Source organism: Myotis nattereri (genome assembly GCF_964212035.1).
Source record: "Myotis nattereri genome assembly, chromosome: 3".
NCBI lineage: Eukaryota > Metazoa > Chordata > Mammalia > Chiroptera > Vespertilionidae > Myotis > Myotis nattereri.
The window spans coordinates 16547213-16573061 of NC_138077.1; the positions used below are offsets into that span (position 1 = coordinate 16547213).

The 25849-nt window shown below is 37.7% G+C and overlaps 2 protein-coding genes across 3 annotated transcripts in view; one reads left to right on the top strand and one right to left on the bottom strand.

The window, feature by feature from the left end:
- Positions 1 to 8995, top strand: part of TMPRSS15 (transmembrane serine protease 15) — a gene marked incomplete at both ends in the record, with an annotated part of 102991 nt that extends 93996 nt beyond the window's left edge. For both annotated transcript variants that reach the window (XM_081088408.1, XM_081088409.1), the window contains 3 exons: positions 1393 to 1488; positions 4514 to 4653; positions 8840 to 8995. In XM_081088408.1, coding sequence (XP_080944534.1) covers positions 1393 to 1488; positions 4514 to 4653; positions 8840 to 8995 — 392 coding nt within the window. The remainder of the gene's footprint in view (positions 1 to 1392; positions 1489 to 4513; positions 4654 to 8839) is intronic.
- Positions 8996 to 11936: 2941 nt separating this feature from the next.
- On the bottom strand, positions 11937 to 25542 carry CHODL (chondrolectin; the record flags this gene model as incomplete). The annotated part of the gene is made up of 6 exons (XM_081088115.1): positions 11937 to 12447; positions 17407 to 17509; positions 19499 to 19585; positions 23323 to 23480; positions 23785 to 24094; positions 25512 to 25542. The coding sequence occupies 6 exons, from the start codon at positions 25540 to 25542 to the stop codon at positions 12363 to 12365; spliced, it is 774 nt and encodes a 257-aa protein (XP_080944241.1). The 3' UTR covers positions 11937 to 12362.
- Positions 25543 to 25849: the final 307 nt, after the last annotated feature.

Genomic DNA, 25849 nt, shown 5'->3' on the forward strand with positions numbered 1-25849 from the left:
TAAAAATTATTATAATTTAAATGGAATTGTAGAATGAAAGAGAAACATATTAAGTTACCTTCTGGAGCTATTTAAATCCAACTTTCTAGAGAGTTGGCCACTGGAATAAACTATCAGAGCCCTCTGTAAATTCAAAGCAGCAGTCCAGAAAAAAATAGGCCATGTTCCAATACACGTCTTCTCTATTTCTCATGTAAAAGAGAGGCGGTCCACCTGCCACAAAAGCCAGAGTAGGACAAACTGGGAGAAGAGTGTACATTCTAAAAGTAAAGTGAAATGTATTTTTATGGATGTCAGAGAGGAAGGGAGAGGGAGAGAGAGATAGAAACATCAATGATGAGAGAGAATCATTGATCGGCTGCCTCCTGCACACCCCACACTGGTTATTGAGCCGGCAACCTGGGCATGTGCCCTGACTGGGAATTGAACCCAGACCTTCCGGTTCATAGGTTGATGCTCGACCACTGAGAAATGTCGGCCAGGCCATAGGATAAAAATTTTAAAGGAGATTCAATATTAATGAAGTGACAGATGGAGGACTTTCTCTGAATACCTAGGTAATGTACAATAAGTCACCTGTGGTGTGAATTTTATCTTAAAGGGCTCTACTCAACACCAACCTTTACTCTGAAGACCTTTCCCATCCCAGTTAGCGGGGGGGGGGGGGGGGGGGTGGTGCTATCTCCTTGCTCTTATGGAACTTGACCTCCACATGTATTGCAGCACTTATCAAAGCAGGTGGTGACTGCGGTTAGTTCTATGGCCCTGTCTTTGAGAGTAAGCACAGTATCTTACTCATTTGTGTCCGCCCTGGGACTTCCATGCAGTGGGAGCTTTAATAAATGTCAGGTGGCTTGTAAATTGTTGGAGAATGGCTTTAAAAGCCAGTGACAAATGCTAATGCTTCCATAAGTGCCCAGTAAAACAATTGCCTAAAAGCTTTTTTAATGTGAGATATGTGCCGAAAACTAAAAAAATAAATAAATAAACTCAGAACATATGCCCAAATTTCTCTTAATTGACCCTGAAAAACAGCCTTGCCAAGACTTTCACAGAACTGACACTACTTCCTATTAAGTACCATAATTATTTAAAAATCAAATACAAATGATTAATTCCAGAAGTACAACATTGTTTACACCATGAAAGAGTAATTAGGAGGCAATGTAGAACATCCTAAAAGGCTACCAGTGGTACCTATCTATTGTCCAAAAATTACTGCTCCAAAATGCTTCTTTCCCCAAAGATTGATGTCTAAAAAATGTCCAGGCTATCTAAAACAAAAGTAACAATTGTCTTAGATGAAATGTTTATAATGTTTGATTTTTAAAACATTGTTGGAAATGCATGTGCATCTATTCTAGCTCTTGTTTTGCTTTGTTTTGTTTTCAGATTATATACAACCTATTTGCTTACCAGAAGAGAATCAAGTTTTCCTTCCAGGAAGAATTTGTTCTATTGCTGGCTGGGGGAGGATTGTTCATGATGGTAAAGTATCAGACCCATAAAAAAAGCAAATGGGTCTTTTTTACTAGAAAAAGTATGCTCTTGCACCATCCTGTGACTATTTTCAACATTTTGTGCAACTCTTTTGCTATAACAGTTTTATGTGATATCCTTTAAAAGCAATGTCAAGCTTATATTCATATACTGAATATTTGTGTAGTTATGAATTTTTTCCAAATCGTTTAGAGCATATTATAAAACTATAATCCTTATAGGAGGAGAACTCAAGCATTCCCCAAACTCAATCTCTACTTTTTATATTATAAACACTGATAAAGAGAAAAGATACATCTATTTAAATGAATATAACCAAAAGTTTCAAAAATATATTTTTGTAAAGTTCATGGACGAAGTCTCATCAAAAGCAAAATTATTAACTGTCACATTTCCCAAATCAATAACACTATCTTATCATCTAAAGGTCTCACAGTCACATTTTCTAAAATGAGAAAGAAATCCCTTCTAGCTTCAAAAGCCGGTTCCGCCTAGTGGCCAGAAAACTCAGATACGGCGCACATCTTACACTGAATACTGTAAATTGTTACACCATTGACTCACTAGCATTGAGTAGCATGTTTTCCAAACACAGAAACGGTGCATATTAATAATAACCAAACATGATTTTTTAAAAAAACGCACATTGCAGTACTTCATGTTCTCTAAATGTAACTGCAAGTCTCATTGGCATCTGAATTTCTCACAGGAGTACCCCCATCAAGGACGAGTTTTGATGGCTCGTTCATAGTTACACCAAAAGGAAAGCACTATGGTCCGAGGGGAGAACCTAGCCCCTGGAGCCACAACAGATCAGAGATCATAGTCACGATATTTACACTATTACTGTATCCAGATGTATTTAAATCTCGTGGGGAGGAGGTCGGTCCCAGAAGCGAAGCATTCACGGCCAAAATATGCTGATTTCTTGTAAAACAAAGCATAAAGTTTAAGTCAGACCCCCCTGCCTAATAATTCCGATAAAGGTTCTCCACTACAATTTCATTATGTTGCTGGAAATGCCTCATGTCTACTGTTCATAAAACGTACTGAAGTCCAAGACGGTATATTCTTTTATTTCCTCCACTTGAGAAATGTCATGATTTATTGAATTTGAAATCTAAAGAGCAAAAATGATTTCTAGATAGATATTTTCTCTATCAAACTTAAAATTAGAAGACGTTTTTATGACCACGATGTAGACTCTCCAAAACAAATTATCCAATAATGGATAAATTTAAGACTCTTTATTCCATAGGAAATGGGTTGTATGTTTGTTTGTTTTTCAGAGCTGATACACATTGTTACTAAAGATATGCATTTAATTGACTTAAAAAGGTCTCTCACAGTGGTATGGAGCCAAGAAAAAATATGTATCTGAGGTCAATTTCATTTAGAACTAAATAGATCATGTTTAAATAATTCCTGGGTGATGGAAATGGGAGTGAATTTTTATAGCTCTGTCTTATGGTTTCCAGCTACTTCATTTTATAAAATCTCCCCCTTTTGAGTATTTGACACACAGTAATTTTGCTAGAAAAACCGTGAACATATTGTTTACCAAGAAGAAATGAAGTTATATTTGTTGATTGAATTAAAGCAATTAGCAAACTTGAAATAAATTTACTTTTTTGTGTGTGAGTATATACATATGCTCAATTATTCTCATGACAATTCATATTGATAAATACATATCAAATATAAGAACACTGCTCAAATTTTCCTTTACTAAAGAGTTTTATCATATACCCAACCAATTTTTATTCTTTGACAAACAACAAAATGGGCTTTGATTTTTATTATAAAATAAAATTGATCTTTATAGAATGGATGGCAGTGAGATGCTGAATTTTCTTCTACATCTTAACCACTCCAATTCACATTATTAACTTAAAGCTCATGGCTAAACTTGAGAAATCATCCAGGGATGTGTTGCTGGAGTCACTGCACCAGCTGGAAATAGCCATTTGTACGCATCTTCTTCCAACTTCATGTTTCCTGTCACGCTGGTACCTTGATTTGGCCATGGTTGTAGTGTTTATACCAGGCAGATGGGCAGGCAATATACATTGGGGCTTTTTCCCCTTTGAAAACCAGTTATTAAACATTTACCAACACACCACTGAGTTATTATACCTCTGTTGCTTTGCACCTAAATCACACACACACACACACACACATACACACACTCACACACACACACACACACACACGCACACGCACATTTGTTTCCTGTCTTTTTAGCTGGAAATGAGGTCTCATACATTTGGCAACAACACTGGCTGTCAACTTTTTGCCTCTCTTGAGGAGCCAAACAGAATTGCTAATTATTAGAAAGTGTTTCTCATGGAGCTTTTCTGAGCCACTAGATACCTGCTTCATTTCCCTCCTGGGATTAGCATTTCAGTAAACAGAGGTTCATGTTCCCAGTAGATGAGTCATTTTGTAAAAGCCATGGAATTACACTCCATCAGAAAACACCTCCTTTCTCTTCACCTGCACGTGGTGACAAGCTGAATGCCCTCAGATCGGGGCACAGTGCATCTGAGCTTTATCTCCTGTTCAGGGTGCACCTGCTCAGCCACACAGCAGCCCAAGGAGCTGAATGCCATTATAAGAGAGCACTTCTTCAGGTGCCCAATCAAAAGCTCTTCTGGGTTTCGGAGCCATTGCTAATTTCCATGAATGAAACTCTTTGTGTTGGTGGGTCCCTCCCCAGCCACCATTGAGCAACACTATAACTGTTTAAAATTACTGATCATGCCTAAGGACTGTCCACTTTTCCTGCTAGCCCTTGGGAACTGAAGAAGTGCTTTACATCCATTTGGCAAAACCCACAGATGGGCATTATTATGTGCTTTGAAGTACAAGGTTAAGCATTCAGTTCCATTATATACACACAGTGCTAGATAAAGAGAGTGAACTGTTGAAATAAATAAGACTGATGGCGGCTCATTCACTGATGCCTGTTGATCACTTCTGACTGGCTGCCTGCATTCTCCATCTTGAACAGGTCCTACTGCAGACATATTGAAAGAAGCTGAGGTTCCTCTCATATCAAATGAGAAATGCCAACAACAGATGCCAGAATACAGCATCACGGAAAACATGGTGTGTGCAGGCTACGAAGAAGGGGGGATAGATTCTTGTCAGGTAAACATATCAAACAGCTCACCGTACATTTTCAGAAAGCATTGCTATATAATGATTATGTTGTTTAATAATGATTCAGAAGTCAAGAAATCATCAGGGTCTTAACTTCATTTATTTTTTTCTACAAAACTGTGACTTTTGGCTTTTATTTGTGGGTTATTTACATAGTTCTCCTGGGTGGACTTGAACATTAGAAACAAAACTATTATTTACCAACAAGGTTTATAAAGCAAACTAGAGGCCCGGTGCACAAATTCATGCACAGGTGGAGTCCCTCAGCCTGACTGGCAATCGAGGCCTATCAGGGGGCTGGCCTGCCAGGGAGAGGGGCAGTGAGAGTTTGGCTGGCCAATAGGGGGGTGGGGCCACAGGAAGTTGGCTGTGGGAGCGCACTGACCACCAGGGGGCAATGCCTGTGTTGAGCGTTTCCCCTGGTGGTCAGTGTGTGTCATAGCGACTGGTCATTCCAGTTGTTCAGTCATAATGGTTGCTTAGGCTTTTATATATATACTAGAGGCCTGTTGCACGAAAAGATTAGTGCAATAGGCCTTCCCTTTCCCTGGTTGCCGGCACCGGTTTTCCTCCAGTACCCGGGACCCAGGCCTTCGCTCCGGCCGGAGCAGCCTTCAAGCCTTCGCTGCTCCAGCTGGAGCTGCCTTCAGTCTTCGCTCTGCTGCTTCGAGCCTACGTATGCAAATTAACTGCCATCTTTGTTGGAGGTTAATTTGCATATCTCGCTGATTGGCCAATGGGAGGCATAGCAAAGGTACAGTCAATTACCATGTTTGTCTATTATTAGATAGGACTAGAAGCCCATTGAATGAAGATTCGCGCAATAGGCCTTCCTTCCCCTGGCTGCCAACACTGGCTTTCCTCCAGCACCCGGGACCCAGGCTTTCCTCGCAGTCCCGGCTTCGTCCAGAAGGTCATCCAGAAGGATGTCTGGTCTAATTAACATATTACGCTTTTATTATTATAGACTAGAGGCCCGATGCACTCAGATATATTAACAGTTCTATTATGAGACTTTGTAAGTAAATTTCCTGGCATGTTTTCTGTACTTGAAAATTAATAAAATATTAATGCGTTAACATCTACTGGATTAGATTACACCTGATAGCAGTACTGAGCAAGCAAATAACTCACAAATGCAGAAGTAGCAATTTATACTGTGGGGAAATGGTTTCACTTGTTCAAGTGTGAATAATATGTTATATAAATTAACACATAAATGTCATAATAATTTGACTTGATACCAAACTTTTTAACAGACACTTAAGCAGATGAATCCATATGTATATCCTTCAGTTAAATCAATGTCTCAACTCATGTAAACTAAACTTTCAGCTTAGTTCTACATTTATTCTGCTTTGCTGAACATTGGTAAATTTAAGACAAATGGGTTAGCTTCATTTATATTAAAATTTACCTCCGGATCTTATGCTTTCCTTTTAAATGAAAAGTATGTTAAAGGTAAGATATATTGCCACTTAGAGGAAAACTTATAGAATTATTGTTCAGGAGGGAAATCAGCTGTACGATTTCAATTTCCGTTAATGGGGGTTATGTGGCAGACACCTCATGCACGAGAGAGAAAATATGACTGCCGATGCTATTGATGTTAGAGTTACATTAAGCTAGTAATGCATGCCAGATCTCTGAAATCTTCTATTTGGCTCTGATTTCTAGAGTCTAAGCATGTTATTCATAAGCAAGTAAGAAAGCTCCCAAACAAGGCAGGACTTTGTATAATATAATGTTATCATGATTGAGTACTCGGTAGTCTAGAGAGTCATGTGATTTTCTCTGTTTAACTTAATACTATGTCATGTCAAAAGAATTTATTGATTAAATAGGAATACATTATTTAAAATTATGAACATGTTATTATTGACTCATCACTTGACTAAATTCTTTGAAGCATTCTTTTTCCCCTATAGAGTCAAAGATTTTGCCTTATTAGCCATCCACGTGTCCTCGAATATCTTTCGGCTCACCAAAGGCTCACATTGTGAGGCGCTTGTCTGGATTTTAAGGCACCACGAATGGCTGTAGAATGCCATCTCTACATAAACCCAAGTGAATGACAGTGAGCAAACTTGCTTTGCTCCCCATTCTGAGCCTTGTTCTAGAGCAGGGGGTTGCTAAGTGTGGCCTCCAATCCAGCAGAGCAGCATTACCTGAGAAGGTGTGATCAATGCTAATTCTCAGGTCCCACCATAGACCTGCTTCATAAAAAACCCTACAGGTGTGTTTTTCCCAGGTTATCAGATGATTCCGATGTGCAATAAAGTTAAAGAACAACCACTCTAAATAAAAATGGCCATCCACCTTTGCATTCAGGTACTGAAGGAAGGTGGTGATTTTTTCTTTTCTTTGCAAATATAGCATTTAAGTGGAAACATAAATGTTAGGCTAATAACATGTTCTGGACATTCACTCATATTTTTGAAGTGCTTATACATCTCTGAGATCATGGGGGAAGGAACTATCTTCACTGAACACATCAGAAAATTTAGACCAGGAGAATTTACCAGTATATAACCAAACTGAAATGAGTTATTAGAGGATGGGAAGGGACAGAATTACATATCAGTCTCTCAACCAGACAGATTACACAGCAGTTGGGCACCAAGCTTGCTGGTGGATCCTGTGGGTAACTGCAGCTGACCCAGTACGACCTGGAAAACTTAAAATCCTTGTTCATGTAATCAGTATCTGGTTTCTACTGTCTATTTACAAAATTAAATTATTTTAGAAAACATGAAGAAAACCCAATGACTTGTTTTAAAAATATCAAAACAGTTGAGGTTTATTTTTAATAATTTCTAGTCATATATTGAGTCTATATTTATTCCTACCTTGGACTGATAGTGTTCCATAAATATCTCTGAATTCTTATTATGGACTTAATATGCTTAAAGGCTTAAGATGCAAAAATGAAAACTATATCCCTGTTTTCAAACAGCTCGCTGACATTTGTTACATCTAGAATAGAGGTAATTTATGTTTGCCAATGCATTTATGCTCCTCTGTGCCCAAAAGAGAAAAGGTGCTTTTATAGAACACATTTTTTCCCTTAAGTATAAGGCCCAAAGATAGTGACATCAAGCCTGGATTGAAATAATCTATTGTATCAGTGATTTCAAACAAAATACACAAAGCTTTAAATTCCTACTTAAATATATAAAAATGCAGATTAATTTAAACTCTTTTACACAATTAACATGAAAAAATACTTGTCAATTTTGCCATTAATGCTACTATATGCTTACATTATGTTCATTTACATTACATATCCTATATAATAAAGAGGTAATATGCAAATTGACCATCACACCCTCACACAAGATGGCCGCCCCCATGTGGTCAAAGATGGCCCCACAAGCTGGCTGGCAGGGGAGGGCAGTTTGGGGGGGGGGCCAGGCTTGCAGGAGAGGGCAGTTGTGGGTGACCAGGCTGGCAGGGCAGGGCAGTTGAGGAGACCAGGCCTGCAGGGGAGGGTAGTTGGGAGCAACTGGGCCAGCAGGGGAGCAGTTAGGCATTGATCAGGCTGGCAGGGGAGTGGTTAGGGACAATCAAGCAAGCAGGCGAGCGGTTGGGAGCCAGCAGTCCCGGATTGTGAGAGGGATGTCTGACTGCCGGTTTAGGCCCAATCCTTGTGGAACAGTCGGACATCCCCTGAGGGGTCTCAGATTGAAGAGGGTGCAGCTGGGCTGAGGGACACCCCACCCCCCACCCAGTGCACATATTTCATGCACCGGGTGTCTAGTGTGCAAATAAAATCTATGAGATTAGCTCTACTAGGATCTGTTATAATTAATGCTTATGAAAATTAAAAACATTTCATTGGTTGAAATCTAAGATGAAAACATGTGCACCTATCACTAGAAATTACATCATAGATTTGCCTCTTTCCATTAAACATTAAGTGGTTTTTTTTTCAAATCTGATTGTTTTGTCTAATGCTGAAAAGTTAATGCTACTCAAGAAAACAAAAATCAACTTTATGTGTGAGTTTTTAGTTATTATAAAGCATATAATGCAGAATAATTCTTTTCTAGAGATCCCTTCATAATACTTACAACATGACTCCTTTAATTATGCAAATCAATTAAGCAATATAAATTGTATATATTTATATCAATTGACAACACACAATTTTCTTTTGTAATTTATTATTTAGGGGGATTCAGGAGGACCATTAATGTGCCAAGAAAACAACAGATGGTTCCTGGCTGGTGTGACATCATTCGGATATGAGTGTGCGCGGCCTAATCGCCCAGGGGTGTATGCCCGGGGCCCGAGGTTCACAGAATGGATACAAAGTTTTCTCCATTAAAATATTTCCTAAACCAAACACAAAAGTCAGGGACTTTTCTCATTCCACTCTAAAAAGTTTGGAAATTTAGAATTTTGTAAAATATAGTTTCTAAAAGTCATTATTCTTATCTATGCCACTGAGATGCTGTGGGGGAGAGAAACAAACAAAGAAACTAAATTAATCTTTACAATAATAAGTAACTTTTAAATAATACATTTTGGTTTTTATTGTGAGCAGCTATGCTTTCACAGATATAATTGTCTTTGCTCTTAATCATTATTTTTATCATATTCTCTTATTTAAAGAAAAATTAGAAAAAGAAGTGAAATAGACTGTTTTGCACAAGGTTTGTTACTGTTCGAAATAAACTGCTGGAAATTACCTACTTTCAGCTTAAACTGCTATTATCAAAAACTCAATAGTCTTCCTGCGTTTCTATCCAAACACATTTCTAATTCATCTTGAGCATATTTTTAATGGTTCCCCTACTCATAGAAAGTATGTATTCTAAGCTCATGTCAGAGAACTGGACTAAGTTGATTGCATGTCCCTCTCAAATAAGCTAAGTAAACAGCAAACAAGCACAAGTCTATATATTTCCTTACTATCAAAATAAAAGGTAAATTTACTGATATTGTAGTTTTTTATTGGATCCTTTATTACCTGAATTATTCATGCTATCTATTTCTTACAAGCTGTTTTTTTTTAAAACTTTCAAAAATAAGTATACATATTTAAGAAATGCAACTAGTAAAAATTTATTTTTCCTGATTTATGTGTGTTACAGTGGATGTTTCTAACATGCGCAGCATTTATTTAAACACAGCTGAATTGCCCATTAGAAGACCAAAAATGTGGAATAAATGAATTTGTTTCACGGCTTTAATCTCTTGGATCATTTCCAGAGTAAGTGCAAACTTCAATTTCGCATGCCACACAAAATATATTGACTCCTTTGGGAAGACAAAATTCCTACCTACTTAATTCAAACACATTCTTGCATGGGTCTATATGTCCAAAGGAATAGAGGAGAGAGTAAGGTTTATAGCAACTGAAAGATGGGATCAATCAGCACAGACTGGTCTTATGGAAGAAATGAAATTTGGGCTACACCTAAAAGGAATGATCATTATTGAAGTCCTGAAGAGGTACTGGCGACCACTGGTGAGCAATTATAGAATTTATTCTGAGGACAGAAAGCCAGAGTCCCTGAAGACACTATTCAAGACCTTTCCAATGACCTGTTCCTGATAGTTAGGAAGGATGGAACAGCAGGGGTAGGGTGTACTCTTTGATTTACTACCTGGATATTATTCCAGAATTCACCTGCATTTCAAAACACACATTAAGAACTATGCTCTGAAAAAAACATCCACACCATGTAGTCCTTTTATATTTTTCAAAGGTCATCTGCAATGTTAAAATACCCTTAGGACAGTCTCTTGACCATCTTCTAATAAGTGTGAAGTTCATTGTCCCACTCCCGGTAACTTATGGGTTTAGTAACTAATGCCAGAAGAGTTATCCAGGCCTGGATCAAGATGAAAGGCACAACAAGGCCCTTCCCCACAGCTCTGCCTCTCCTGCGTGCAGCTGTTGTAGTCATGGGAGGCAGAGAGAGTGAGGGAAGTCTAGTCTTCTCCCATCCAGTCTTCATGAAAGGAAGACAGGCATGGTGGGAGCTTGGTGAGATGAGGCAGATCCCAGCAGCTGGTCTTCATTCTGCCCAGAAAGATGGGTGGCCAAGAAAAGAAAGGGGAGTGCTCAACATGGGCTGATCTAAGCCTAGGATGCAGCTGCCCATTCCCTCAGTCTGTAGGCAGCTGAAGAGGGGCCAATGCCCACTAGTTTCTATTTTGCCTTTTAGTTTTGTCAACCAACTCTAGTTGTGAACTGCCTTAGTGAGATCTCTTGATTAATGGAAAAGGACTGTCTGGAAAAGGCTGAGGTTTAAAATGCTCTAACACCACCACTTTCATTCTCACTGTCCTTAAACAGTAACTTGTTCTCATCTTCATGTACTGATGCAAACATAGGTGTATTTTGTCCATTTGAGAGATTTAGACGACACGAACGCTCATTCTTCAGAAACAAGAACTTTTTATTTGGTTCAAAGGAGCACAGGGACATGTGAAGACTAGTTAGTTACAACTCTCTCTTGAGAAGAAAAAGCCACAAGCATTGAAGAAACCAGGGGATAAGACAGAAGAGCCCCAATTTACTCTCCCAGCCAAAGCCTTAACAATGAACAGTGACCATCCATGCCCTCTAGTCGTTTTTTCACACTAACTCATAACTTTCTTTCCTCACTGAAATGTTAGTGTACTGTGCTTACCTCCACACCAATGTGACCACTCACCTGGTCCCAACTGTAAAACCCCTTCATTTGCTGATAGAGGCAAATCAGAGCTAGAAGAAAACCTTAGACAAACGATGCAGCTATCTGCCTCCAGTTTTATTCCCAAACCCCAAACAACCCTTTGTTTTGTGGTCAAGGGAGGGACCAAATTGATCCCAGAGCCCTCAGCGAGCTACTTGTGGTTATATAGGCAACATGTGAAGACATATGATTTATAATGTATATACCACTATTTTCGTTCTAGATTGAGTATATCATTTATACAGTTATTAACAAAGTTATTACAAAATCTGCTGAATTTTAAACTAAAAATAATTGTAAGGCACATGTCTTGCACAATTGAACTTAGACAATTCTTGCCTCTAAGTAAAATATTTGTGTGGATTTATACCACAGTTAATGAAATAACTTCTTATTTCTGAAGAGATCTCCGACACATTGTCTGATCCAAAGCAGAGAAACTGAAAGATGAACCATTTCTAGAAAGGAAACTTTTTCCTATGGTAATATACTTATGCTTGTGAGTTCAGTTGACCACAGTGATAAATTTCTTTAATTAAAACAGCAAGTATTGAAAAATGAGACACCATAAAAATAAATATGAGAACAGTCCATTTTTATCAAACACTTACGTAAAGGTAAAATATATTTGCACACCGTAAATTTCAATACAATTTACATTACAGTAACCAGATTACAACTTATGAAACGTAAAAGGAACAAAAATAACTGCTTCTGACACACATACTGCCGATGCGTTGACAGCAAGTTTATCCGCATGGCCCATTCCACTTACTTGAAGTTTGGGTGCATCATTTCGCAAAATAAGCATGTCTCACTCCATTATTAGCACAGCGTATTTTGTAAATGAAATAAACATAGAAAACTCATTTTAATATTTGCCTCAAGAGGGAGCTTACAGTTCATCTTGCAGATCCTCTGAGATTTCAAGCCATTCCAAGCTAAGGTTCTGATACCATTCCTTATACAAACCTGTTTTCTTTTCTGGGGCCAGTCAATGAGTTCTTATACTTCCATGCCACTTTCTTTTCTCGTGCTTTTTGAAATCCACAGTGTGGACTGGTTTGGGCTAGTTTTTGTCCTTCCTTTACTGAAAAACATAAGAAGAAATAAGTTCAATTTAGGAGATTCCTTATAAAACTGGGCATGTCTTGGTCCAAGTGGAGGTATGCATCTCAGAGCCTTATTGTAAAAGTGTCCTTCTAGAGATTGAAAATAGTGGCAGAGTAAGTGGATGCTGCATGGACATGCTCCCAGGAACAAACTGGTATTGCAACTAAAATACAGAAAAACTTCCTGAATAATCAACAGAAAACTCGCAGGAGATAACCCAGACACCTGAGGACCAAAAGTGGAGAATGCATAGAGACTGGTAGGAGGAACAGAGGTGTGAAAGGGGTGGCCAGGTGCCCACAGACAGCAACTGAAGTCCCAGAGTGTTTTCTCAGCTATGGGGGGGCGTTCAGGGGGGGGTGGAGGGGAGTAGTGCCGCTGAGAAGTCTGGGATCTAATCCCCAAGCTGGGCCCTACAGCAGAGAGCACCAAAACTGAGGAGGGTACCCACATAATATCTGGCTGTGAAAAGCAGTGGGACCCTGTCTGCCAGAGAGTAACAGCTGAAAATTCAGGCACCCTCTTAAAGGGCCAACATACAAAATTCCCTGTGGAGCCACCCACCTTGTGCTCTGGCAGAAGGAGGGTGAAGTGGACTGGAGCTGTGAGAGCAGAAGCCAAGACTGGAGATTTGGGGGATAGAACCCAGAAGGCAGACACCCCAAGTTTCCTAGGCTGAGTTATTCCCTCACACCGGAGAATATCTTTTCCACATAAACATTTGCCTTGCTTGTGGGGGAAGACAGTCGACACACCCTATTGGAAAACACCTTGCCCTGAGGCCACTAAGAGATTAAAAGTAACAATTAGCCTCCAAGCATAAGCAACTGCCCCATCCTATTGAAAAAACTCTTCCACACCTAAAGACAATTGCCTGGGGGGCGAGGGGGGGTAATTCAAGTTGGAATACTATTAGTTTGTAGGCAGAGGCAGTCTCTGGAGGCTTTGAGTCTTTGCCTGATCTAATTAGTCAGAAACAGCCTTTAACACCTTCCTGTACTCACAATAAAGAGGTGTAGAGGATCACAAACCCAAACAGAAAGCCAAAATGGGAAGACAAAGAAACAATCCCCAAATGAAAGAACTAGAGAATTCTCCAGAAGAGCTAAATGAAGCAGAGATAAGAAATTTATCTGAAACAGAGTTCAGAGTAATGGTGATAAAAATGCTCAACAGCGTGAAAAAAGATATAGTAACTATGAAAAAAGAACAGTCTGAGTTAAAGAATGATATAACACAAATAAAGAACACATTGGTAGGAATACACAGCAGATTAGGGGAAGCTGAGAATTGAATCAGTGAATCAGAAGACAGAGTTGAAAATATCACTCAATCAGAAAACCAAAAAGAAAAAATAATTAAAAGTGTCCTTCTTCTCTCACCAGCCTACTTTTTAATTCTTACAAAAAATCCTAGATTCCAGCATGTGAAGATTGCAAACAGTTCATATGAAATTATGAAAAAAAATAAAATAAAATAGATGGTTCCTTTAGAATTCAGACACACACACACACACACACACGCACACAAGTATGTTTGACACAATGCCAACATTTTCATTGTAATCACCATTAAATCTTCATTTTCCTTGGAATATGATTTTTGAAATGTTGCTTTTTGAATATTCCTCCATTAGCATATGCTGTATTGAATGCCAAATCATCAAAATAGTGCTTTTCTCCTAAGTATAAGAACCTTTCTATTCTCCTCTTCCCATCAGTTTTTTGACACCTAATTAAGACACCTAATCCCTGGAAGTTTAATTATTGTTTCAGTCTCTGAAAACAATGTAGATTCAGGTGTTGATAATTTATGGGTATCTGAGTTTCCCTAGATCTGAGATTGATCTTCACTCTCATCAGATGTAGAGTTCTGGCCCACATTTCCTTGTGCCCCAGGCTGTGCTATCTTCAACTCTCCATAAAATGTCCATTTCTTAGGCTCCTGCAAAGAGCCTGTTCCTAAGCATACCCACCATCCTATTCCAGACTACTGATCAAGCTCTAGATTCCTTTTGATCTAGTTTCCTGAGAATGAGCCCTCACCTGCACAACTAACCACTTCCTGTTTCTGTGTACCGTACTCTCTACTTCCTTCCTCCCACAGACCCTCTTAACAGAACCCTCTCCAATCGCCACAGGTCTGCCTTCTACCCATCCTTTCACTCTCTCTACCTGACCTTGCTGAACTCCTTAAAGGGAAAAAAAAGAAATTCTTCCTAAACAAGCCTGAGCAATATATTTTTATAATATTAGTAAAATGACTTCAACTTAACTGTGAATTTGTTACTAATAAAATAGTATGTTCCATATATATGTTTTGGAGATTTGCATCTAAATAAGTAAGAGCAACACATCTTTATGTTGACATCTTCTATGAAGTCATCTAGAAAGGAAAATAAATCAAGCAAAGTTGATGAAAAACATGAAATATTTTTTTTAATGGTGAAAAAGGTGATGTGATTATTACTGTAGCTTTTTAAAATATATTTTATTGATTTTTTGCAGAGAGGAAAGGAGAGGGATAGAGTTACAAACATCAATGAGAGAGAAACATTGATCAGCTGCCTCCTGCACACCTCCTACTGGGGATGTGCCCACAATCAACCTACATGCCCTTGACCAGAATCGAACCTGGGACCTTTCAGTCTGCAGGCTGATTCTTTATCCAATGAGCCAAACCAGTTAGGGCTATTACTATAGTTTTTGTATAGCATTCGTATTGTATTTAGGAGTTACTACTAGTTAAGGAAACAAGAGTTATTATTTTGAACATGACATGGAATGATAGAAACCATCATGTGTACCAGGTTGGAATTTAAATTTTCTGCAAGGCACTCAGATGATAATGGAGTTGAGTCCTTGATGAAGTTTCTCCTTGCTTTCCTGGAAGAAAGGAAAAGGGGAGCATCTAAGAACAAATGAATTAACCACTACAGCTAATTCTGGCACCTAGAGGTACTCTATTTTGGTTTATTTTTTTCACTCTGAGAATTTCAAACAGTGAAAACTCCATAGATCTTCAAGATGGGAAAACCTGGAAAACTTCTGAATGAATAGAATCTCTACAGTAACATGCACTATTTGGAAGAAGGCAAACAAACTTTAGAGAAAACTCAGTTACTGGAACTTTAGAAATATTTATCTTAGAAGTGAGAAGATCTACATAATATTTTTCAATTTTTTTTTCAAGCTGACTTGTTATTTACAGCTCTTCCTTAACAGTTTGGCTGGGTTATGGGGGATTTATATCCAATCCTCCCTCTACATCACTGCTTTCCATAATGATAAATCATCTTTCCACAGTCTTAGGAATTAAGGGAAGAAGCTAGATATGACTACTGTCTTTATTTTGTACAAGATACTGAAAAACAATTTAAGACCAGAAATTGAACCGTGACCTCCTGGTTCATAGATCGACGCTCAACTACTGAGCCATACTGGCTTGGCTATTTATTATTATTATTCAAAATGTCTTACTTAAAAAGCCAGTAAATCATAGGTTGGATCCTTTTTTAAATTTATGTGAATGTTAGAGTTTACATCTATTTAACGTTTCTCTGGGACTTTTTTAACTTAGTGGATTCTTTAGGGTTTATTTCAGGAAATGAAGAAGAAAAATTAACATCAAAAGAAAAAAATGATGGGCGAATTCTGATCAATTTCTATTAGAAACACTATGATATAGATGTCTAGTCCAGCAATTTTCAACCTTTTTCATTTCATGGCACATACAAACTAATTACTAATAGACGGAAGCACCCCAAAAATTATTTTTTTCCAATCTGACAAAAAAAATATTTCAAACTTTTATTCATTCACACCAGACAGCTGTTGTTGTGTTGACCACTGTCATTTTTTTTTTTTTTTTTTTTTTACAATCTAAGGGAAAAGAAGTCAGTGCCCCTGACTAAATAGTGTGGTAATGCGTATTTTAAAAATTCTTGCAGCGCACTGGTTGAAAATCGCTGGTCTAGTCCATTCTAACAAACATATTCTTATTTAAATCCAACATCTTTTCCTTTTTTCCTTCCATACATATTTATATTTCCTACATTAATTATTTTAATTGAATTGACAAATTGATACACATGGAAAAATTTTATCTCTAACTCAAGGATATGGATAAACAGATATAAAAGAATGCTCCTAAGCCTGGCCAGCATGGCTTAGTGGTTGAGCTTCGACCTATGAACCAGGTGGTCACAGTTCGATTCCTGGTCAGGCCACATGCCCAGGCTGTGGGCTCGATCCCCAGTGTGGGGAATGCAGGAGGCAGCGGATCAATGATTCTCTCTCATCATTGATGTTTCTATCTCCTTTCCTCTCTGAAATAAAAAATATATATATTTTTTAAAAGAATGCTCCTAAGAATCTGGCTATTAAAATGTGTCATTCTATTTCAAGATGCCAACCAAAAAGTGACCTATTTTTACCAGTGTGCTTTATTTACTATACTTAAAAGATCCTTTAGAAATAAAATAGGCTATGACTTGAAATTTTGAAAAAATACTACAAAGTACACCTACCCAAAAATCAAGTTTTTCATTCAACTTGAGGTCAAGATTGAAAGGTTTAGCATTAATGCTTATACTTAATAAACAAGTGACAGTATAGTTGCATATGTTGCAAGCTTACAAGCATTCAGATCCAGCACATACATTAGCTATGAGCCCCAAGGCAAAGCATGTAACCCACCTAAGCCACCATCTTCTCAACTGAAAAATAGAAACTGAAGGGCACCTACTTCATATGGCTTGTGAGGATGGAATGAGATGATACATGAATCCTATGAAAAGGTATATCTTACCAGATTTTATATACTGCATTGGTACTGACAGATACAAAAATCAGAACTTTCTTAAAGCAAATCAAAAATATAAGTTTAGGCTAATTTAAAACTTTTCGAGGTATCTTTACATATATGAATTATTTACCTTTTATGCAGCATCTGGAAACAGCAGGTTCCAAAAGCAACCAGTATCAATAAGAGCAGTGGTATTGTTGGTATAACAACATAAATGAGATTGGGAATTATGCCTACAAATGTAAAACAGCCAGTGTAAAAAAACAGCTGAAGCAGAATTCTAACACCAAAGTTATATAAAAAGTTTGCCCAGAATTTAGGGTAAAATAAAACTATTATCAATAAATAGATTCTCAACAAGGTTTTTCCCTAAGTACTAAATAGCTGAATGACATAATATATTCATGTTTGTTAAAACTCAAAAACAAAATCATACTGCATGCTCCTATTCAGTGTCCATATTTCCAAAGTATTATTAAATCTGCTATTCAGATAGGGCTAGTTTTCATAATGTATTCATGATCTTTGCTATCTCACTTCACTAATCCTTCTTAGTTATTTAGAGATCCAAGCACTGATTATTAAAGAATAACAATCGTTATTAAACTAACTGTTCATTTATCGGATACATAATTATCTTAACCAATAAGTTCAGTGCCATGATGATATGCAAGACTCCTTGGCATTACACCAAAATGTGTAAATATTAACTGATGATATAGTAATAACCCAGCAACACAAAACTTCGGAGGCATGAAGACTTGCTCTTAATTAAATTCTAAAAATGAATCATTTTTAATCCTGTTCCATCACACTTGATCGTGTTGGGTATTCTCAGTAAAATAAAAAATTGAAGTCCCAGATTGCATGAGTTTATTGAACATTTCACCAATGTCATAGGGGGGAAATATCCCTAATGTAATTATTTACTGATTACCTTTAATTAGGTTTAGATGTTCTGAATGGTTTAAAATCAGCCATCTGAAAAATGAAGTGCACTATGCTTTCACATCATATCCATACAGGAAAAACAAATTGAAAACTATGCATTTATTTTCTAGCCAATCAAAAGCAGACATCATTATGAATCTAAATAATTCTGGCCAAAGAGGGCCAACCTAAGCAAACTATCCATTTAACTACATATCACTTCCTTTGTTAACATGAGACAGTATATTAGCTGAGGTCCAAGGATGGCGCATTTTGAAGATCATATATTTTCATCAATTCCTGAGCCTCCAACAGGTAACAGGTGACTTCAAGAATTTTAAAAATTCACAAAATATTTTTTCCCTTTTCCAAATACCGTCATGATCCCTCATCTGTGTTAGTAAAGAAAAAGAGACAGTATTCCCCACTCTTTCATGGATTTTGGATGACCTGTGGAAAGGTTTTGAGACTTTGGGTCTTTGGCTCAATCCTCAAAAAGCAGCTAGGATAAGTCACCATTCCTGACCAGTTGGCATAGGGCCAGGCTAAAACGATTTCTAACTAACATGCCATCTGCACTGGGATTTCATTGTTTCTTTTGCAGACAGTGGTATGTTGGAGGCAGCTGGGTTGTGAGATCATTGCTTGCATTCTTCCCACCTTGCTGTTCAGCGATGTCACTTTGGTAAGCTTGAAAACAGCCAGGAAGTATTTACATCAGAAAATCCCAAAGTCTACCAATCAGTGGTTTGGTTTTGTTTTTCTTTTAATATTTATTGTTGAAAATATTACATAAGCCCCCCTGATTCCCCCATTGACCTCTTCTAGCCCAGCCCCAGGCTTTCATCACCCTACTGTCTGTGTCCATGGGTTATGCATACATGCACACAAGTTCTTTGGTTGATCTCTTTTTATTTTATACCCACCTCACCCTGGCCAATCCTTAAACATTTACCAGCAAAACACTGTTGGCAGGCCACTGCATGTGCAAATTTACATCATAATTCCTATACGTTGTTGGGGAAGTTCCTTGTAGGTTCAGATTGTAATGGGTATTACTTAGTTTGGTGCTAGCTACATAACCAACCAGAAGAAAACAAAATAGGTTCTTGCATGCAAAAACTAGCTTAGCACCAGTTGTCCTAACCTAGTTCAAAAGTAAATGTCCATAGGCCCATATTTAGTGCACAGTTTCACCAAGCAACAAGAGAAGTTGGGGTCAACTAGAAGCAGAGTTTAAACAAACAGTTTCTGTTCTCCATAGAGGATTTAAAGACACGAGAATGAATTACCTGCTTCAGTAACAACCACATTTTGATGGGTGTCTTCTGGTTGATTTGTAAAGTAAGTCTTCTCTCCAGGAGTTGTTGGCTTGATCTCTTTAGATAATAAGTACAGACATCATATGATCATATGTAGTGATCAACACGAGAAATACAAATAGATGAAAATAAAAGTTTATTATAAAACCATATAAACATCAGTTTTGACTTCTGAACAACTTACAGCTAAGAATTATATTTTGAATTCCAAATTTACTTGAAATTATCTAACTAGAAAGTCAACATTTAATTATCTTTAAATCAAGCATCCATTTGGTGAATCCTTGCAACCATAACTGCTTTAGCAATCAACAGCATGTCTACAGACAGTAATATCAAAGCAGGCACAAAGCCAGGCAAAGATAACCAAGAAGCAGTGACCATGAGACTGTGAGCCACTAACTGCAATTCAACAGCAAGCAAAGATGATCTTGGTACTAATATCAGTGTAATATTTAGGTTCCTCCTCACAATGATAGTAGCAGGAGATTACATATGGATTGCATTTGGAATTGATGATTCAAATAATGTTCTAAGCACATTTCTATCCTATACAAATAATGCCATTCTTAGATATTATTTCTAATAGTGTCTACCTCTTTTTAAAATATGCTAATAAACTAAGGCTTGTGAGTTATTTCTTTCCCTGGTTCTATGAGATGAGATCTCCTCAATTCCATGCCCTTAAAAGATATTAAAAGATATTGAAAATCTTACCAGGACCTGGTACTGCTCTATCACCTAATTTTTTCTAGGTCTTATTTGTTAAATTGACAGTTCAGTGACTATATTAAATTATTAAGAAAATTCCCTGTAAATTTCTTTTCATTTGTTTCAAAAATATAATTTCCTATTTATTTTTGTCAAGTGATGGAAAGAAAAGCTCATATGCAGCATCTTATATTCATTTCAGAATAGTAAATCAGTTCAATGTAATAATTACTACTCTAATTGACCACATAGTCTCTATTCATTGGGAGTTTAATCATATACCATCCTGTAATAATATTTGCTATCCTTATGTACATATTTCACCCTGACTCTTTAATAGGCTCCACTAGGTTTCAGATACAGTCCTACCCTACACTCATTCTTCTGCAGAATTCAGTTAGGTACTCTATGCCTATCTCAACTGGTATTTGTGGAACAAATAATACAGATATTATGTAATTGCTTAACACAGAACTCATCTTAACACAGAAAATTATTTATTAAATAATTTTAATAAATTTTAATTTAATGCAGTTGCTGATTAAATAATGACATTTTAGAAACATAATTCCATACATGTTATTTTTAATGTCTAAGAACAAGAGTATATAGTGCAATTTAGTAAATGCAAAAATTAGATTCAGACATATCTCCATAAAAATGCATTTGGGTAACATTGGTAGACCTATAGAATAGATATGCAGCTCTTTGGACAATAACAAAAATGATGGTGAAGAGAATAGGCAAACTCAGAAGTAAATTATTCACTTTAAATATGATTAGTCATGCTTAGATGGTATGTTGGAGCAGAAAGAGAAGACTAAGTCCAAATTAAACAGTAGTTCTGGTATAGTTAGAGAAATAATTATAGTTCAAAATAATTTGTGTTATAATTTGTAAATTTTAAGTAGGCCCACTACTTAACCTTCCAAGTTAGAAAGCTAACCATAAGTTCACAAAGTATAAATATTTGAAGATTTAGGTAGAATATAGGAGATAAAGGAAAAAATAATTTTATGTCTACAATGCTCTTCCATGAGTAATATAAACCTAGATTATCTAATACAAAACAAGTCAAGAAGATTCTGAGATTATAGTGTTCTGAATAATGTAACTATGAAGGCCAAAATAAACAAATAAAGTAAAATAAACAAATATACTTAGGTCAAATTTTTCATCTAAAAGTTCAGAGAAGCCCTGACCGGTTTTGCTCAGTGGATAGAGCCTTGGCCTGTGGACTGAGGGGTCCCAGGTTTGATTCCGGTCAAAGGCATGTACGTTGATTGCGGGCACATCCCCAGTGGGAGGTGTGCAGGGGGCAGCTGATTGATGTTTCTCTCTCATTGATGTTTCTAACTCTCTATCCCTCTCCCTTCCTCTCTGTAAAAAATCAATAAAAATATATTTTAAAAAATAAAAGCTCAGAGAAGAAGACAATATTGTATTAAGAAGATTCTATAATATAATCTGTTTAAGAGTTTTGAGTACATACAGTTGCAAGTAGAAACTACCAGAGAAATTTCAACTTTATATTTTTAAGAAAAAAAAAGAAGATAAAAACCATAAAAGTGTAACAGATTTAGCTTTGTAAAGGCTTCTGAAAGGGTAATGATGAATTTGGCAACCTAGGGGCTGATAAACAGTAAACTCACCAGGGAAAGAAAGTTGGCTAATACACTCAAGAGCAGGATAAACATGACAGAGGAGCAAATCTAATTCAACTAATCCCTTGTGCTTCATGGTCTTATGAGAAAAGGGAATCATGTAATTTCAAGAGAATAATGGAAATAGCAGCACTTGATTATGATTGCCTCCCATGAGTACATGAGGTCAAGTAGACAGAAGAGTTAAAATGTATTTCCAAACACTGAGGAGACAAATAGCACCAAAAGAAATCCCAAAGCCTAAGTATCTAATTTGACTTCCTTAAATTATTTTTAAAAATGAGTTTATACAGTTTTGATTAATCTCTCTTTTGGTCAAATATCAATTCAGCTGAGCTGTCTTATTCAAAGTAATTCACATTACTATTTCCATAGGAAACTACGCTGCAGGAGCTTAGGTCAATGTAATCTTCTCATTAGCTGCATAGGGCAACGAATTAGAGACTTGAAGCAAAAGCTGATTAAGGAGGCATATTTCAAAGAATGGGGATCACAGCAAGAACATGGCACACGTCCCTACTTTTTTTTCATGATTGTTGGTTCAATGAGCTATGAGCAGTTTGATATTCACTGAAGAGTATGTGCCAAGAATCATGCCATGAAATCATAAGGTAATGTTCCTTTGATCCCTTAAATTCCCCAGATGATCACCCAAAGAACTGTTGCTCAGATGTGTAAATCTATAGGTGCTTTGGTGACATACCTCCTTCACACACACCATACTAAATATTTAAAACTAGAGGCCCAGTGCATGAATTCGTGCACAGATGGGGTCCCTTGGCCTGGCTGGCGATCAGGACCCATCGAGGCTGCGGGAGGTTGGCCAGCAGGGGGGAGGGGCCGTGGGAGGTTAGCTGGCCAGAGGGAGGGGTTGCAGGAGGTTGGCTGACCGTGGAGGTTGGCTATAGGAGTGCACTAACCACCAGGAGGCAGCTCTTGCATTGAGTCTCTGCCCCCGGATGGTCAGTGCATGTCATAGTGACCGGGCGTTCGGTCGTTTGGTAATTTCACCGCTTAGGCTTTTATATAGAGAGATATTTTAAAATAGATGTTTACTTTTCATTAAATCAATTTACAAAACCACAGTTTTACTTTAATATTGGAAGTGATTATTTCTTCTTAAAGACACCTTCCCAGATGTTCCTAGGTACTCCCTAGTTCTATTTCTAGTGACTGTAGTTTCTATTTCTAGTGACGCTAGTTTCTATAGTTTCTAGGTACTCTGGTCCTAACTCTGTGGCAGCTTGTCCTGTGGCCCACAGTGTGCTTCAGTACACTGCATGACAGGGCAAGCTGCAGAGTACAGTGATGTTTCACAGCAGAGAAACAAAAAGAGCCAAAGGTAGCACAGCTTACAGATAAGACAATACAAGCAGATATGCACATCCTCTGTTAATGTCAGTTTACCATACATCCTACCTGGTTCATACTTGCAGATGTAATTGTGCTTCATGTTGCACCTGTCGTCATTCCACTGGTAAAGGTAGGGGCCTCCGAGGCCAGGATTGGCCGTAGGTTGATGATACATCACAACGCACTTTTCACTTCCACAGGAAGGTTCATCCGCATACCAGTTTCTGGAAATAAAGGGTGCAGCAAAAGTAGGATTACAATTGTTCGTGCAGAAAAATAATTCAGTAATTAATAAATAACAATGCATTAACTAATAAATAATAATAATACAATGATTAATGATAATACAATGACTAATAAAACAACACAATGATTAATAAATAGTAACACCAGAACTGTGTTCCACATACTGAAAACCTCTTGTCCTACTCTGTATAGAGCAACAGGATCACTTCTAAGTGATGTCACCTGTTCTATTCTGACATCCTACCTACAGGGAAGAGAAATCTCCCTCAGGAGCCGACTCACCGGTACTGGGAGCTGCTGCCATCGGACCAGCGGTAGAGGTCTGGGCAGGCACCAGACGCTTGCCCCTCTCCACTCCTCCAGAGGCCTATCCAGAAATCGCCATCAGAAATCCCCGTGCCTGGTTTTGTCAGGTTTTGCAACATGCTTTCTATCAACTTCTGTTCTGCTGCGTTCTCCAGGCTGAGCAGGGCTCCCCCCTCACTCTCACAAGCCAGGCGCGCCTCCTGGAAGCTCACTCGGCTGGACAGTTCCTGGAAATAGGCCAGTTTGTAGCAGGGGTGCTGGTAGTCAGCAAAACACACCTTTTGGCCTGAAAAGCAAGCAAGCAAACGAATGAACATCAGATGACTTAAACACATAGGCAACAAAACAGTTTGATTTAAAAAAACACTCTCAAAATTGAATTTCACATACACCTACATATTAAGCAGAATGAATTTTCCTGAGGTCATTACTGAATAGGCATGATCATATCAGGTCATAATGAAGCCATAGTGTATGGGACTTAGCTAACTCTACCAGCAATGGAATATTTTACTTACACCCTCCCCCGTTTTACCCCCAAGCATGTAAGCCACGATGATACAAACTCTCTCCAATGGTCCAGCTGTTTTGTTTCTCATTATATTCTTTGGTTCACCTCTCACCTCTGGCTGTGAACTTCACAAACTGCCAGGAGCCCCTCTCTGTCCCTGTTCCTTCTCTCCAACCTGCTGCCCGTGACCTACTTAGTCTTTGTCTGATTTCAGCTTAGGTTTAGCCTTGGCAAATAGACTATCATACTATTTTATGTAAAATTAAGTGAAATGACTTTATGCTAAGAAATTAAGCACAAAGTTTTACTGCTTTCTTGTGGTTCATCTGCATGAACATTATTTCTCTTGAGATTGAAGGCTTTTTTCACTGTGTATTTAATGTTGTAGCTGAGCCAGAAACGTTGCCAGTTATGGTGGCTGGAGGTGTTATTGTACTTAAACACTGGGATCAAAATGAAGCATTCCAGGTTTACACTTTTAATTACAGTGCATCACACCGAGCCACTGCTGGTAGCACAGCCCTTCTCCCCGAGTAAGCAACTGATCACCTCTGACGACACGCAGAGGCAGGAGGGAGCGGAAATCAGCACAAGGCCATTCACCTCACAACAGTGCTTGAGTGACAGGCATCCAGTAACTTGACACAAGCAGAGAGCAGCCAACTAATAAAATGGCAGCCAGTTGTCCTCTGTCTCATTAACCCCGATCTGGACCCAGGAGCAACACATTGAATCATATGAACAAATTAGCAGACTGCCCCAACTAATTGTTAATGAAAAATAGCAGGCAGGTGTGAATGCCCTCGGGAAACTGGAATTAAAGAGACTTCAAATGGACAAATCCGTCAGAAACATTCCTTGAGAGATGATTATGGAAGTCCCAATGATTGATTCTAGCATAATTGTTATTTAAAAAAATTTTCTCCTAGTCTATTATTAGGTTTTGAGATGACTTCATTATTAAAAAGTGTTTCTGGTAATATTTTAACAATGCCATTAAACCTCGTGATTTTATGCCTATATTTTTACTTCTGGTAATATGCCAACAAATGCCATTAAACCTCGTGATTTTATGCCTATTTTTTTACTTCTGGTAATATGCCAACAAATGCCATGAAGCCTAGTGATTTTCATGTCTATATTTTTAAATCAAGCTCTGGTTCCATTTTCATCTTCTGCATCCTTTACATACCTCTAAGTTTCAAAATATCTCTCAACTGCATTCCCTTGAGGTTTCAATTTGTTTAGTTTTTCATTCTGAGAAATCTCAGTCTTGGATTTGATTCCAGTACTTTTAAAATATTAACCTTGTCCAACAAGATTGTTTTGCAAGATGTCAAAACGCCAAATTTAAAAAAAAAATTGATTAGCCAGAAGTCTTAATAAGTAAAAGTTATTTATATAACAAATATATACACATTCAGAAGATTCATATGTATGATTTGTATGCCAAAAGTCTCTGCTCATTATCTTCCCTATATTAAAAATATATGCAGCACATATTTATTATTTATGGTGAGGGTACAAAAA